This window comes from Ambystoma mexicanum, chromosome 2p (assembly GCF_040938575.1).
Source record: "Ambystoma mexicanum isolate Mex_15411 chromosome 2p, UKY_AmexF1_1, whole genome shotgun sequence".
NCBI lineage: Eukaryota > Metazoa > Chordata > Amphibia > Caudata > Ambystomatidae > Ambystoma > Ambystoma mexicanum.
Window position 1 is genome coordinate 799,695,433 of NC_090923.1, and position 13,734 is coordinate 799,709,166.

Consider the following 13,734-nt stretch of genomic DNA (forward strand, 5'->3'; position numbering starts at 1 on the left):
TTATGCAATAGCATTTCTCGCTGTACAAAATCATGCAACTGGCCTGCGACCATCTTTTCAAGAATTTCTGGAGGCCAGAGAAGGCCGGCTATTGGTCGATAATTCTTGAGGATCTCAGAATCCAAAGTAGATTTCTTTAGTAGAGGTGTGACTATCGCATGTTTTAAGCTAAAAGGAACCGTCCCCTGTGACAAGGATTTGTTGACAAAATTAATCAGAAAAGGAGTCAAATCTGAGGAAAGACCCTGGCCACATAAGCAGGGAGGGGAAACAGTCTGTATATCACACTATGCCTTATCTGCCAAAATTAGAAGTCTGTACAAGGTATTCAGCTGTCTGCTACCTTACACGTGGCAAAATGTTTCTAATTTAACTTCCCATGAGGCCTTTGCGTACAAAAGACTCATTCTGTGATATCGCTGATGTCACTATTTATGCAAATTAGGGGGGCCCACACATCTTTTGCCACCCAGGGCCATGCAAATCCTAAGACCGGCCCTGGCTGTATCAACTAAAGATCCCTCCTTATCTAGCTGAAATGCTAGCCACTGAACACCCGTAAAACTCCCAAATTATGAACTGATGTTCAGGGAATTAGACCCTGCCCCAGTCAGGCCCTCCGAGGGAGCACCAGGGACATTAGAGCACCAAAGCCTTGGCATGTGTCCCGGTCATCCTAGAAGGCTGCCTCACTATGCCGTTGCACTTGGAAACTTCGTGTATGCCTTTGTAAGCGCTCTGCTGCTTCCTCGTTAGGAATGTGCTATATGAATGCCATACGTATCTCTGTGCATTTCCACAAGGTGAGTTAAAGCAACATAGTAGCTTCAGTTAATGAGACAGCCTTGCAGAGATTCAGTATTGTGTCTGTCCGCGTGCATGCTTTGCCTTCCTGCATTTGCAAGTCTGTCTCTACGGAGCCAGTTGTCTATCTGAATTCAGCCCCATGCCTGCCCCTACCGGGATAGGGAGGTTTCATTAAAGTGGAATTATTCCAATTTGATGATTTTTTTGTAGCCGAATTTGGCTGCAAATGTATGTGTGGGGGGTGGGTAAATGTAATAATTATGTCGGGGATAGGGGGGCTGCGGTGGTCTCCACCCGCATATATTTGTGTCCAAATGGAATAAAAGAAAATAAATCGACAAAATCGAATTCGGCAAACAAAACCCGGCGAAATCACATGGAACCTGCCTGCCTGCTGTGCTCTGTCTGACTCGTGCCATCTGTTGGTCTGAATACGCTCATAGGTCTATCTACTTGTGAACCTGTTTCTGTCCATTTGGTCCCCAATGCCTGTCTGGAGCCTTATGTGTGTCTGAGTGGAGCCTAGTCTGTCTACCTGCTTGCTGTCTTGGGCCAGTTTTCCTGTAGATCCTTGCCTGCAGACAGCCTCGGCTGGATACTGCCTTGTATCTGTCTGCCAGTAGCCCTGCATCTGTTTGCATGTAACTCTGTGGACTTGTGTTTGGAGCTATAACAGAACAGAGCCCTGTGCCGGTTTATCTGTTGCCCTGTGTCTGTCTGCCTGGATCCCTTTCTCTGCCTGCCTGCCTGCCTGCCTGCCTAGCTGTGTCCCTGCGTGTCTGTGTCTGCCTCTGCTCGTCTGTAGATAGCCCTGCCAGTCTAGCTCTGCGTCTGCCCGACTAGTGCGTGTCTGCAGCCAGACAGCCCTTTGTGTTCCTAAGGGTTACATTAGCACGGTTATGCGTGCACGCCTTTCATCAAACCCTTGAAGGAACAAGCTGGAGAGCCCCACATAGCAGGGCAGCGAGCGATGGAGTTGATGCTGATGTGAAGTGGGCATGAATAGGAATCTGAACCCCTTCACGCTGCTCTACCCCCCAGCCTGCGCCATCCTCTCAAGGAACGCCACCGAAATGTCTGGAGTCGTAATTATTTCACAGCAATGTATGTCTCCTTGATCAGATTCTACTGCTCTGTACTTCAGGGAGCCGGTTGCCATGGAGATATAAAAATGTTAATACTATAGGCCAATATAGGGTCTGTCTTTCAAGAACTGCTGTTCAGACACTCATTCTTATTTCTAGGCACTGCACTCAGGGTGGTGGACTGTCTGATTTTAAATGAACAGATGAAACTGTTTTATTTCATCCATTTAAATTGTTCCTTGAAGAGGAAGAAATCATAAGTGTTTGCTTATTAATTTCGTTAAATTGGGTAATAACGGCTATTGATTCAGCAGTTAGTAGTGGGAGGAATGCAACATGAAGCACTATATAAAAACCATATATTATTATAATTATTTTTATTACATGTGTTTGTGAGTGTGGCCATGGGTGTTAGCGTGTTAGGTTTGTGGGTGCATGCGTGTGTTTGTTTGTGTGGGCATGGGTGTTAGTGTGTTTTGTTTGTGGGTGCATGCGTGTGTTTGTGTGTGTGTGGGCATGGGTGTTAGCGTGTTTTGTTTGTGCATGCATGCATGTGTTTGTGTGTGTGTGGGCATGGGCGTTAGCGTGTTTGTTTGTGGGTGCATGAGTGTGTTTGTGTGTGTGTGGGCATGGGTGTTAGTGTGTTTTGTTTGTGGGTGCATGCATGTGTTTGTGTGGACATGAGTGTTATTGTGTTTTGTTTGTGGGTGCATGTGTGTGTGTGTGTGTGTGGACATGACTGTTATTGTGTTTTGTTTGTGGGTGCATGTGTGTGTTTGTGTGGACATGAGTGTTATTGTGTTTTGTTTGTGGGTGCATGTGTGTGCTTGTGTGGACATGAGTGTTATTGTGTTTTGTTTGTGGGTGCATGTCTGTGTTTGTGGGGACATGAGTGTTAATATGTTTTGTTTGTGGGTGCATGTGTGTGTTTGTGTGGACATGAGTGTTATTGTGTTTTGTTTGTGGGTGCATGTGTGTGTGTAGTTTCTTGCATGGTAGCTACTGATGTACTCAGCATTGGTAAAGGCTGGTTGTTCTGTTTCATCTCCTCACCCTTTAGCGCTAATCTGAAAATACACCTCCATGGTGTAATAGTGCTGCCACAAACTCTTTGATTGGGGCTTATGTCTAGCTTAGTCACCTTCAGGTTTCTATCTTCCTTCCCGAACACATCACACACCTCGTAGCGGGCTCCTCTGTTTGCAGGTGCATCGCGAATGATGCACTTAAGGCAGACAGCTAGTGTATGCTGCCTTGGCTGATTGTTCTCCTGGTGTTATAATGATCCAATGCATGAAAACCTTTCGTCTTCGACCAAGACTGCCTAACAAAGTGTTTTGGGCTGTGTACCTGTTTATTTGTATGTTTTCAACAAATAGAAGCAGCCCGCTTTTGCTAAAGCAAAGTAGACTTACAATTAATAAGACAGCTTTTTCTGCAGTTGGAGCAGGCTTGGAGCAAGTGTGACAGGCTTGCAACAAGCGAGATGATAAAGTTAGCTTCCATTTTGTGAGATAGCCCTCCAGTGTCAGAGGTGGACATCAAACAAATGGGACGGGTGAGCCGTATATCTTCCAATGAGCATGTTGGAATTCCAAAATTCAGTCCAATGATTGAACTAGCCTTCCAAGAACTGACGGAGCCTTCCAATGATGGGGGTAACCGTTCCACAAATAAGTGAGACGAGCAGGCGGGATAGTTTCCATTGAGTGGGTTAGCCTGCCAAACACAGAGATGGGCTTTGAAAGATTGAGATAGCATTCAGACGAGTAAGGTGGATTTCCAAAGACTAAGACCACTGTTCAGTGTTACTTTCAATTACACAATGGCCATCTAAATCCAGAGGATCCAACAATTAGAACAGACTGCCAACCAATGATCCTGCATTTTTAACAGCAAATTGGGATTAAAGCGAGTGAGCTAGCTTTCCAGCAAGAGAGAGACCTTTCCACTGAGATAGATGCCATTCAAGCCAGTGGGATAGCTTTTGAAGGAATAAGCCTGCAAGGTAGCCTTGCAACCAATGAGATAGCCTTCCAGTAACCCAGATATCATCCCAGTGATCTAAATAGCATTTTAACCAGTAGCACTCCCTGCTGAGAAGTAATATAGCCTTCCATTGAGAGGGATAGGCTTCCAAAAAGCTAAATAGTATTTCAGTTAGCAACAAATCATTTGAACAAGAAGCATATCCTTCCAACATGCTAAATAATCCCCCAGTTAGTAACAGACCTTTCCAACAAGTGATATGCCCTTCCAACAAACAACATAGCCTTTCATTGATGGATATAGGCTTCTAATGAGCAGCCAATCTACCAATTGCTTACAAATCCTATCAACAAGTGTACCCTTGCAAAAACTCAATATAGCCTTCCAATAGGAAATATAGTCTCCAATGAGCTAGATAGTTTCCCAATTAAGAAAGCCTTTCAACAAGGGAGGCATTCAATAAGTGCTGCAAATGGAATCTGGCAAACATTGTCTCTCCAAATCTTGGATCCAGGAAAACCAAAATCCCTTGCCACAGTCATCTGCTATGTGTTCGGCTAGCTCCTGAATGGGAAGCCACAGCGTCTGAGCAGTGACATAGTAGATCCCCGACATTGGCAATTGTCTGCATGCTGGGTTTTCTGGAGCGTGACTGCCTGGTTCCCGGAAGCTATGCTGGAGGCAGTATATCAGGGGGGGTGGGCCGAATGTAAGCTAAGTAAAAAAAAAAATGTATGTGTAAGCCTGAGGGTAAGGGGTGCATGTGTGTGTCTGTCTGCATGTTTAAGCAAGTATAAGTAAGTGCATGTGTATATGCGAGAGTTTGGGTCTGACGGTGAGGGTGTCTGGGAGTGTGTATGTATGCATGTGTGCATATGCGCCTGTCTTTGTGTGTATTGGTTTAGGGGGATGTTCTCGAGGAGCAGATCTGGGGCATGGGGCAAGGTCATTTTATTTGCTTATGAGCACCAGCATCAGGAAATTAATTTTAAGTGGCAACAAGGACATAGTGGGGGCACCAGCATCATGAAAGCCTTTTACAGTGGCCTTGATGACATATACAGTGTAGAGAAGCATCATGAAAGTGTTTTGCTGTGTTAATGCTAACATATCGGTGGCACCAGCTTCATGAATGTGATTTAAGGTAGCAGTGATGACTTATATAGGTCATGAACATGATTTAAAGTGCCAATGGTGACATATATTGGTGGCACCAGCTTCATGAATGTGATGAAAGTGGTTTATAGTGGAAATGATGAGAAAGTGAGGACACCAGAGTCATGAAATTGTGTACAAGTGGCAGTGCTAACATATGGGAGGAACAATGACATATATTGTAGACAAAGGCATCACAAACATGTGTTTTACAGTGGCACTGCTGGCATATCTGTAGGCCTGGAAATGTGTTGTGACATGCTCCTGTGTACTGTTGGTCCTCCTCAGAAGTGATTGTAAATTGTATGCCGTTCACCCACATTTTTTGCAAAAGAATATGATGTAAAATGGCACTATTTCAACCTATTGTTTAAACACTGTCTTGGGTGAGATCCTACCCAAACCTTGCCAGGGTGGTTTGAGCTCCATCGCTACACTTGGTCACTAGTAGTAATTATTTTCAGTTTCAGTACTGTAGTCAGCCAACACCCAATTGTATTTCACCTGCCAAAGCTGTCCTTTGTTGAAACGGGCTTCTCAGGGGCAATACGTGTCAGTGAGCAAGATACGCTTTTTGAGAATTCTTTTACAGAAGGGGCCAGTCCCGTCTCGTACTGCATGATATGTGCCCAAGACTTCCGGCGCTAGCTCATCGCCTATGTTGTTTGATCACACAGCACCACTTTCGTAGCAATAGTTGTGTTAACTTTGCTTTTCGAGAAAGTTCTTTTGCTCTGGTTTATTAAACTGTATGTAAATTGTGTCTGCCAAATACGGACGCACGCTGTGTCCATCCTTTTGGCAATATTATGGCTAATCTCTGTGATTTGTTCCCTCCAGTTTGCGGAAAACGTTACAAAAACCGCCCGGGGCTCAGCTACCACTACACCCACACCCACCTGGCAGAAGAGGAGGGTGAAGAGAACTGTGAACGCCACGCTTTGCCCTTCCACCGGAAGAACAACCACAAGCGTAAGAGCCGCTCTCTTTCTGCTTCTCTGGGGAAGGGATGCTGGGGGGCAAAAGGTCGCTGGGCCTAGACCAGGTTTTTTCCAGCACTCTGGAGCCATACATGAAATGTACCTGAAAGTGTGTCTGTTTCTCCTTTATATATTCTGCCGCTTTAAAAATGTATTAAAGTATTTTTAAAAAAGTTACACCAAAAAGACTATTTACTTGGTATGAACAAAGCACAGCCTTATTTTCTTTTTATATCTGTATAAGTAAAAAAAAATAGATAAACCTCTATATAATACATATTTCAACAAATGTTGAAGGGATAGCCTATGACGCATGTCAATGCAGTTCCTTTAGTGCACTTGAAAAACACGTAAATAAGTGACTGACTGTATGCATTTATAAAGCACGCTACAGCCGGTGTTCTGGGCCCGTGTGCCCCGATGCATATTAGAATCCTAAAACAACAATATTTTGAATTGCTTTCGAAATGCAGATGATGGATGAATGTTCCGGGGAGAAGTAGTGTGATGCCATTCCACGTGTTTTGCCACTTGACTCGCGATGGCACCGCCGCCCCACGCATTTCATTGGAACCCGTGGACCCCTAGGATGAGGAGGTCCATTGGTTGTTTGGTTTTTAGGTGATTGGTTGATGTTTTATACCATTTTATCGGTTGGGAGTACTGCCAAAGGAAGTCATGGCCGCCATGCGTGGCATGGTTGATTTCTATTAATTCTCCCCTGACTCAAGGCTAATCCCGGATTATAGTCTTGGGATGTACTGCTCATTTATTTTTATTTATTTTTATTGCTTTTAGCCCAAACCTAGCTGAATAGCAGAGGAGCGCTTTACAACAGGATTGTGCCAGAATTAGGCTTGCCATTTTATACATTAACCCAGTATTGTTGGTGGCGGGAGAGAGGGATTTTTATTAATGCGCCAAGTTGAAAGAGACGCGTTTTAGTGTTTTGCAGAACTGGAGGATGGTTGGGGAATTTCCAGCCTCTACTCGGATTGAGTTCCAGATGGTCAGAGCGGTCTTTGACTCGAATGTTTTGATTGTTTTGCTACGTGAGGTGCAAGAGCCTCCAGAGGTGTGGAGTTTAGCCACCAAGCATGTTGGTGTTCCATTTGAGATTGCTTTGTAGGTGATAAATGCAGTCTTGAATATGATCCTGGCAGGCAGGAGGAGCCAGTGAAGCATGCGCAGTGCTGGAGCTATACAGTATAATTTGTGGGTACCTGTAATGAGGTGAACTGCAGTGTGGTGTGCTTTGAGGAGGGCCAAGTTTGTGGCTGGAATCCCAGTAAGGATGGCATTTCCCCCATCAACGGGGGCTTGGATCACCGTACAAAATTTGTTCAGGGGAATAAAGGGTCTGATTTTACGGAATGTGTGGATCTGTAGCAATGTGGTTTATTTCTTTTTGGCTATGTGCTTTTGGAAGGAAAGTCTACTGTCAACAATGAAGCCCAGTGATTTGTCTGAGTTTCACAGCTGAGGGGTGAATCTTTCCAGGCACATGTCATACAGCCGTTGTTGCACGGGTTGTTTGGTGGTGGGACTGATAAGGACAAATTCGGCCTTGGTTGGGCTCAGTTTAAGGTAAATGATAGACATCCATGTTTGCATAGTAGCCAGGCATTCACGGAGACAAGCAATGTCCAGGGGGAGCCATTGACCATAAGGTACGGCTGAGTGTCATCAGCGTACTAATGGATGGCTATGTTGGGGTCATTTAGGCGCGTTCCCAAGGGTTCGATGTATAGATTGAAGATACTTGGGGAGAGAATTGAACTTTGGGATACCCCACATGTGACTGGGAGTTGGTTGGATCTGAATTAGCGCTGTACAACCTGGTGCCTACTGGATAAGTAGGATGCAAACCATTTTAAGATAGTTGCAGAGAAGCCCATCCTGTCGGCGATGAGGGAGAGGAGTATTTGGGATCAACTGTGTCAAAGGCAGATGAGAGGTCTAAGAGGGCGAGGAGACAAGGGTCACCAGTATCAGTGATTCTGAGCGTATCATCCACCACTTGGATGAGTGCAGTCTCAGTGCTGCATTTGGGGCGCAAAGCCAGGCTTGTAATCGCAGAGGAGGTCAAGCTGATCGATTTTGGCAAGTAGTTGGGTCACAACTACTTTCTCAATAAGCTTCCCAATAAACGGGAGGATTGTTATGGATCTGCAGTTCGCTAGGTTCTTTGTGTCAAGCAAGGCTTTTCTGAGAAAGGGGTCATATGAGACCTGTTTTCAACATGTGGGAATGCACCTTCACTAAGGAAGGTGTTGACAATAATGACGAGTGCGTTAAGTGCTTGACCACTGAGTTGTTAATGGGGGAGGCTGGAAGAAAGTCATCCATGTAAGTAGTTGATTTGTGTGAAACAAGTTTGTCTGAGAGAGCTTTAAGAGAGAAGAGGGTGAAGTATGTCCAGGAGGGCAGTGCCTGGGTGGGGATGTATAGCATGGCTGTGTCTGGTTTTGAGACATTGAGGTGGCCTCTGATTTGATCAATTTTATTAATAAAGAATGGGGGTTTATTCTATTGCATTTCCCTTGTGAAGCTGGGACCTCAGGGCCAAGTGTGGGCTCAAAGCAGTGCTTGACTACTTCAAATAAGACTTTGCTCCTCTTAGAGGCTGCTGCAATGGTGGAAGTGTAGTAACCCGACTTAGCCTCAGAGATCATGTGTCTGTGTTGGGTACGCAAGGATTAGAGAGATGAGAGATCCTCTGGGCTGTGGTCCTTGCACCACTCCTTTTCAATAGAGAATTGTTTTCGATGAGCTTGGGTATGTACCACGTTGATTATAAACTGGTACGATTGCTTTAGTCCTGGATTATGCAGCGAGCCATGCAGTCGGAGAAAAGATGAATGGTTGTTTGGGAAAATTACTTCTCATTGCAAAACTTGGCCCATTAAGCCCATACATATAAATAAAATGGGGCATGTTTCAAAAATACCCTTATAAATTGTTCTTCTTCCTGAAAACATAAAATGTTAACTGGGATGGTTCTATTAACAGCTAGAACTACAAAATGGGGTTTAACACTTGCCCCTTGCGTCTTAACTCATCTACCATCAGCTTGGTTGTTCCTCAGAAGAGCTCATTTAATATTTACTGCAGCACCTAGATTTCCTTAGAGGGATATAAGCACTCCATGCATTAAAACAACAGCAATTAATAATTCAATAATGGGTGGCTGTGGTGATTGAGGGTCTTGGGGTAGTCAACCCCTTCCAAGGTAGGGTCGTAACCCAAAGCCTTGCCCATGGTATTGCCCCATTCTCAGTGAATGGGTTAGAGTGGACTCACGCATGACTTTATGACTGAAGAGGGGTACAGTTGTGCAACCCAGCACTGCCTCTCCTTGTGGAAGGGCTACAGGGGCACTTTTCCTGCTGTGGTTGGTATGGCCCATCTCGACTCCGCCTCGGAAGGAGGAGCAGTGGCCCTTATCTTGACCCTCTCCCTGGAGGAAGGTCAGTGACCATGCCCACAACACGCTTTCTGGAGGGACTGCAGGGGCATTGCCCAGAGCGCTCTTCCTAAGGGAAGTGCAGCGGCATAGCCAGTTGGCGTCCCTGGACTAGAGTTACAGTGGCACATCTCAAAGTTCACACTGTAGAGAGGCTACAAAGCCTCAGACTAGCGCTCAGTTATCCATCTGGTGAAGGCGCGGTGGCACTGCCCAGGACATTCTCCGGGGGTAGTGCAGTGGAACTGTGCTGAAGGTTTTTTTTCTGTTTGGCGAAGGATAGGTGTTTGCACAACGACGACCCCTCCCAGAACTCCCTCCAGGAATGGGTGAGAGGCAGCTTGGGAACACACAGGGGCTTCCCTTTAAAACCACTGGTCCCTGAATAAGTATCATTTGGGAATAGCTAGCACCCATAAAATAGAGCCCTCACCCATCCATCGCCTGGGCTCTCTATATTCTAGCTGGGCTTCATCCTAGCGGATGCCTCGTCCCTTTCAAGTCTTAGTGTAAAAGGGTCTATGTGTCAAAAGATACCCCCTCCCCCACACACATGCACATTTTCTCAAATTGCTGCACCTTATTTAAGAAGCGATTCCAGACAGACAGAAAAAATAAGATATCTGCATTGCCGAATGATGCAGTTGCTGTGGCAACCTGCCATCTCACGCCAGCCAATATGAGAAATCTTATTGCAGGGTTTAATATTCCTGCATCTGATGTATCGTTTCAATTAGAGGGAGGGAGAGCGATGGAGGCAGGAGGAGGGGGTAGGGTGGGAGAAGGGGGCTGATTAATGACTCTCCTCCCTGCTTTTTGTTATTCGACTCAGACGCCGGAGAAAATAAGAAAACTGCAGCATTCTTCTGAAGACATGGAAAAGGAGCCAGCTGTGGGGCAGCACTACGTCATCCCCAGGGAGCCATTAACTGTTAATCTGTGGGTGTGGGGTGCCTATTATAGTTAGAGCATCCCTTTCTGGTAAAAAAACAAATTCCCCCCTGCGCCTTCCTCCCACCCCCTCCTTTTTACCCTTGTATTCTTTTGTTAGTTTGCAATTAAGTGCTAGTAATTAACAGGGTGAGTGGCATGTGCGGTGGTACTGAGACCGGTGCAGGCGGGGGCACATATTCTGTGGGTGACAGGTGGCGGGCCTTCTGTCGAGTGCAGTGGGTTATCAGACAATGACCAATGACAGTTCTCACTCCTCGCTGTCGATATGTATTATAGTTATAGTAGCCTCACTCATACGCCCCCTGCTGAGAGAAACACAGCACTGTATTGGGAGGATAGCTCAGGGGCAACGTGCTCGCCTTGTATACAAGACGACACGGAGCAACGCAGGTTCTATCCGCAGCTCCACGCTTAGAAACCTCTAGGTTTTAAGCGCGTTATAAGTTACCACTCACAATTTCTGGCATCATACACTGAAAGGGTCTCTCTCCATCCCGCTCATTCTTGTCCTCGTGTGCCTAAACGGACTCCCACATCCCACAAATCATAGGCCTCGTATGCTCAGGCGGGCACTCTCCATCGGACTCATGCACTTATACTCACTCCATCTCACAAATCACTGACCCTGTACATGTGACAGTCTCACTTGATCTCACACACCACTCACTCGTTCACTTTTACTTAGCATGACCGCGTGCTTACAGTGTTCTTAGGGGGCTAAGAAGTGTCCACAAGAAAATAATGTATGATGAAGGAAGAATCTTCAATGGAGCAAATATGCCCACCAGCCAATCAGGTGGCCTTTACCTCCTTTGTGTGCGAAATTGTCCTCCTACTACTTTTCGTTTGGAGACAGGATTTGTCAAGTGTGCCACCCTTATAGCCAATTGGACTCGCAGAGCTTTGTTGCTGAACACTCATGAACACTTTTAGCCGCTGCTGCTGTCCAAAGGGAAGCGGGGGTGTATGGGTGTATTCCCTCATTTAAATTTCTGGTTACACACACACACTCGCAACCAGTAGCACAAGGCCGCACAAAATTGCTTGTTTTCTAAAGCAGCCCTAAAAATGTCTACCAAACACAGCACCTTAGCCCACTAGTTTCCAGGAAACTGTCTTCGAACCTAATGATTGTAAATAGGAAGAGTGATGGATGAGAGGGTTTGAATAATTCATAACCACTGCCATTACTATGACACAGATGGGGACAGGCCATATGCAAATCAGGCTGGTCCCACTACAAAAGGGCCAGTCGAGCCCGAACTACTAGGTCACCCTCATCTTGCATGGGATCCGAAGTGACCCAAGACATGTTTCAGCATCTTTAGTCATTACCAGTGAGATCACTGATGAAGCTCCACGAGGCCGAAACATGTCTGGGGTTGCTTGTAGTCCCATGCAGAGGGGACCTGTCCTAGTAGTTTGGGCTAAGCTGGACCATTGGTGGCAGCCCCAAGACTGATTTGCATATGACTGGTCCCATTCTTTAATGGTGGAAACAAGCTAAAAAGCAATGAAGTAGAAACTGTCCAGAGCAATGCCGCTGGTTAAGATTGAGTCGATCGTTTGCATTCATCACATTTTCTTCTATTGTGTGTCTCCCTAGCTAGTATGGGGTATGCCAGGCATGGGTCCCTTGCTCATGGTGCCCGCGGAATGAAGTTGCGCCTCACTAATGCTGCCAAAGGGTCTGAAACACATCTGAGGGTTGCATGTGCAGAGGGGTCCTAGCCTAATAGGTCAAGCTGGGTTGTTTCCATTGGTGGCAGGAGCAGGACTGATTTTCGTATAGCTGGTCACTGTCTGTAATGGTGCAGACTGGTTAGAAACCACTGATATGGGTCCTGCCCAAAACGATGTCAGTGGTTTTGATTGATTCAAAGCTTTTCACTTTTCACATTTTGAAGACTGTTTTGAACTTAATGACGCCCCCTTCTCTTTTTTTTTTTTATAGAAAGAGGCCACAGCATTATGAAAAAGGTGGGTTTGAAAGGGGTGATAGTCAGATCCTTTGCCAAAGAGCCTGGCACCAGCTTGCAGGGTGTCCCATAATATGGGGCCCAGTCTTCCCACCACCAGAGGCACCCACTTAGTTGCAGACATGTTTCAACCGCTCAGAGGACGTCACGATTCGATCTTTGAACTTAGCATGGAACCTGCAAAGTGAAGGTGCAATGTTTTCACATACCGCTTAATATACCGCAGCACAGACGCCAAACATTGTTGGAAAGTTGTAGAGGCACTAAACCCTGTGTCACATATAAAGCATTAATCATGTTTCACACATTGCCATCCACAGAACCTATTTACTTTACAATTAATGGCTACAGCATGACAAAGTAGGGGTCCCATGTTTGATTACTACTGTGCTGTACGTGAGAAGGAGAACGCAATTTGCTTTTAAGATCACATCACAGATTAATATCACAGTGTGTTCCCTAGCAATGCCCCCAAAACAATCACTCCACTGGAACTGGGCATATGTTTTTTTTTAATGCCAGGAATCGGTATTTGAATGCCAGGCGGTATACCAGGTGTTCCTCCTGTTCCAAGGAGTTTACATGAACACCTTCTTCACCCTTTGGTAGCGAAGCTGAGCACTCAGGCTGTGTTCTGTAGAAGGTGAGATGAGTGGTTTCAGATTACAGCGAGATACAATCTCCATAAATATCACACCACGATACTTTAGCAAAATTTAGGATAGGAAAAGTAATTTAATTGGGTTTTTTTTATAACAGGCTTAATACTTGAGTTTGGTATCTAAACACGGATCCCCGATTCGAACCTCTGTTGTTCCATGTGGTACTACTTTCCAGACCAGCACTTTGCCCGTGTGCTATCCTCCATTCACCATATAAAAAAGCTGCAACTGTTCATATATCAACAGTGAACGTAGTTTTAGAATACAAAGGTCATAACCATGTTACTGATGATTTACACTCTTTCAGGACAGGGTGAGCTCATTCCTGAGGCTAAGGGTGTACACAGCCAGACAGACAGGGAAAAGCCAGATTTTAAATTCTCCTATCTCAATGCCTTCGCGTAGATTCCACAAAACACTATTCAATAGCTCCAAAGCGATGCAAGCAAAAAGAGGAACAGCAATCAGACTGTCCGCAAGTCTCTAATCAGGTAATTCTGTAACGGGTGGAGTGGAAAATGGTGGCGTAAACGCAAGATGTCATGTTTTTTGTTTTTACACATCTAGGCCATTTTGGTGGCACATACGGCGGAGATGGAGAACCGAGCAGAGTTTGCATCTTTGCCACGCTTTCCTCCCCATCTCATGTGTACACTT

The 13,734-nt window shown here is 45.6% G+C and overlaps 1 protein-coding gene across 4 annotated transcripts in view; it reads left to right on the forward strand.

The window, feature by feature from the left end:
- Positions 1 to 13,734, forward strand: part of DPF1 (double PHD fingers 1) — a 989,286-nt gene that overhangs the window by 641,212 nt on the left and 334,340 nt on the right. For all 4 annotated transcript variants that reach the window (XM_069644470.1, XM_069644468.1, XM_069644467.1 and 1 more), the window contains exon 7: positions 5,877 to 6,008. In XM_069644470.1, coding sequence (XP_069500571.1) covers positions 5,877 to 6,008 — 132 coding nt within the window. The remainder of the gene's footprint in view (positions 1 to 5,876; positions 6,009 to 13,734) is intronic.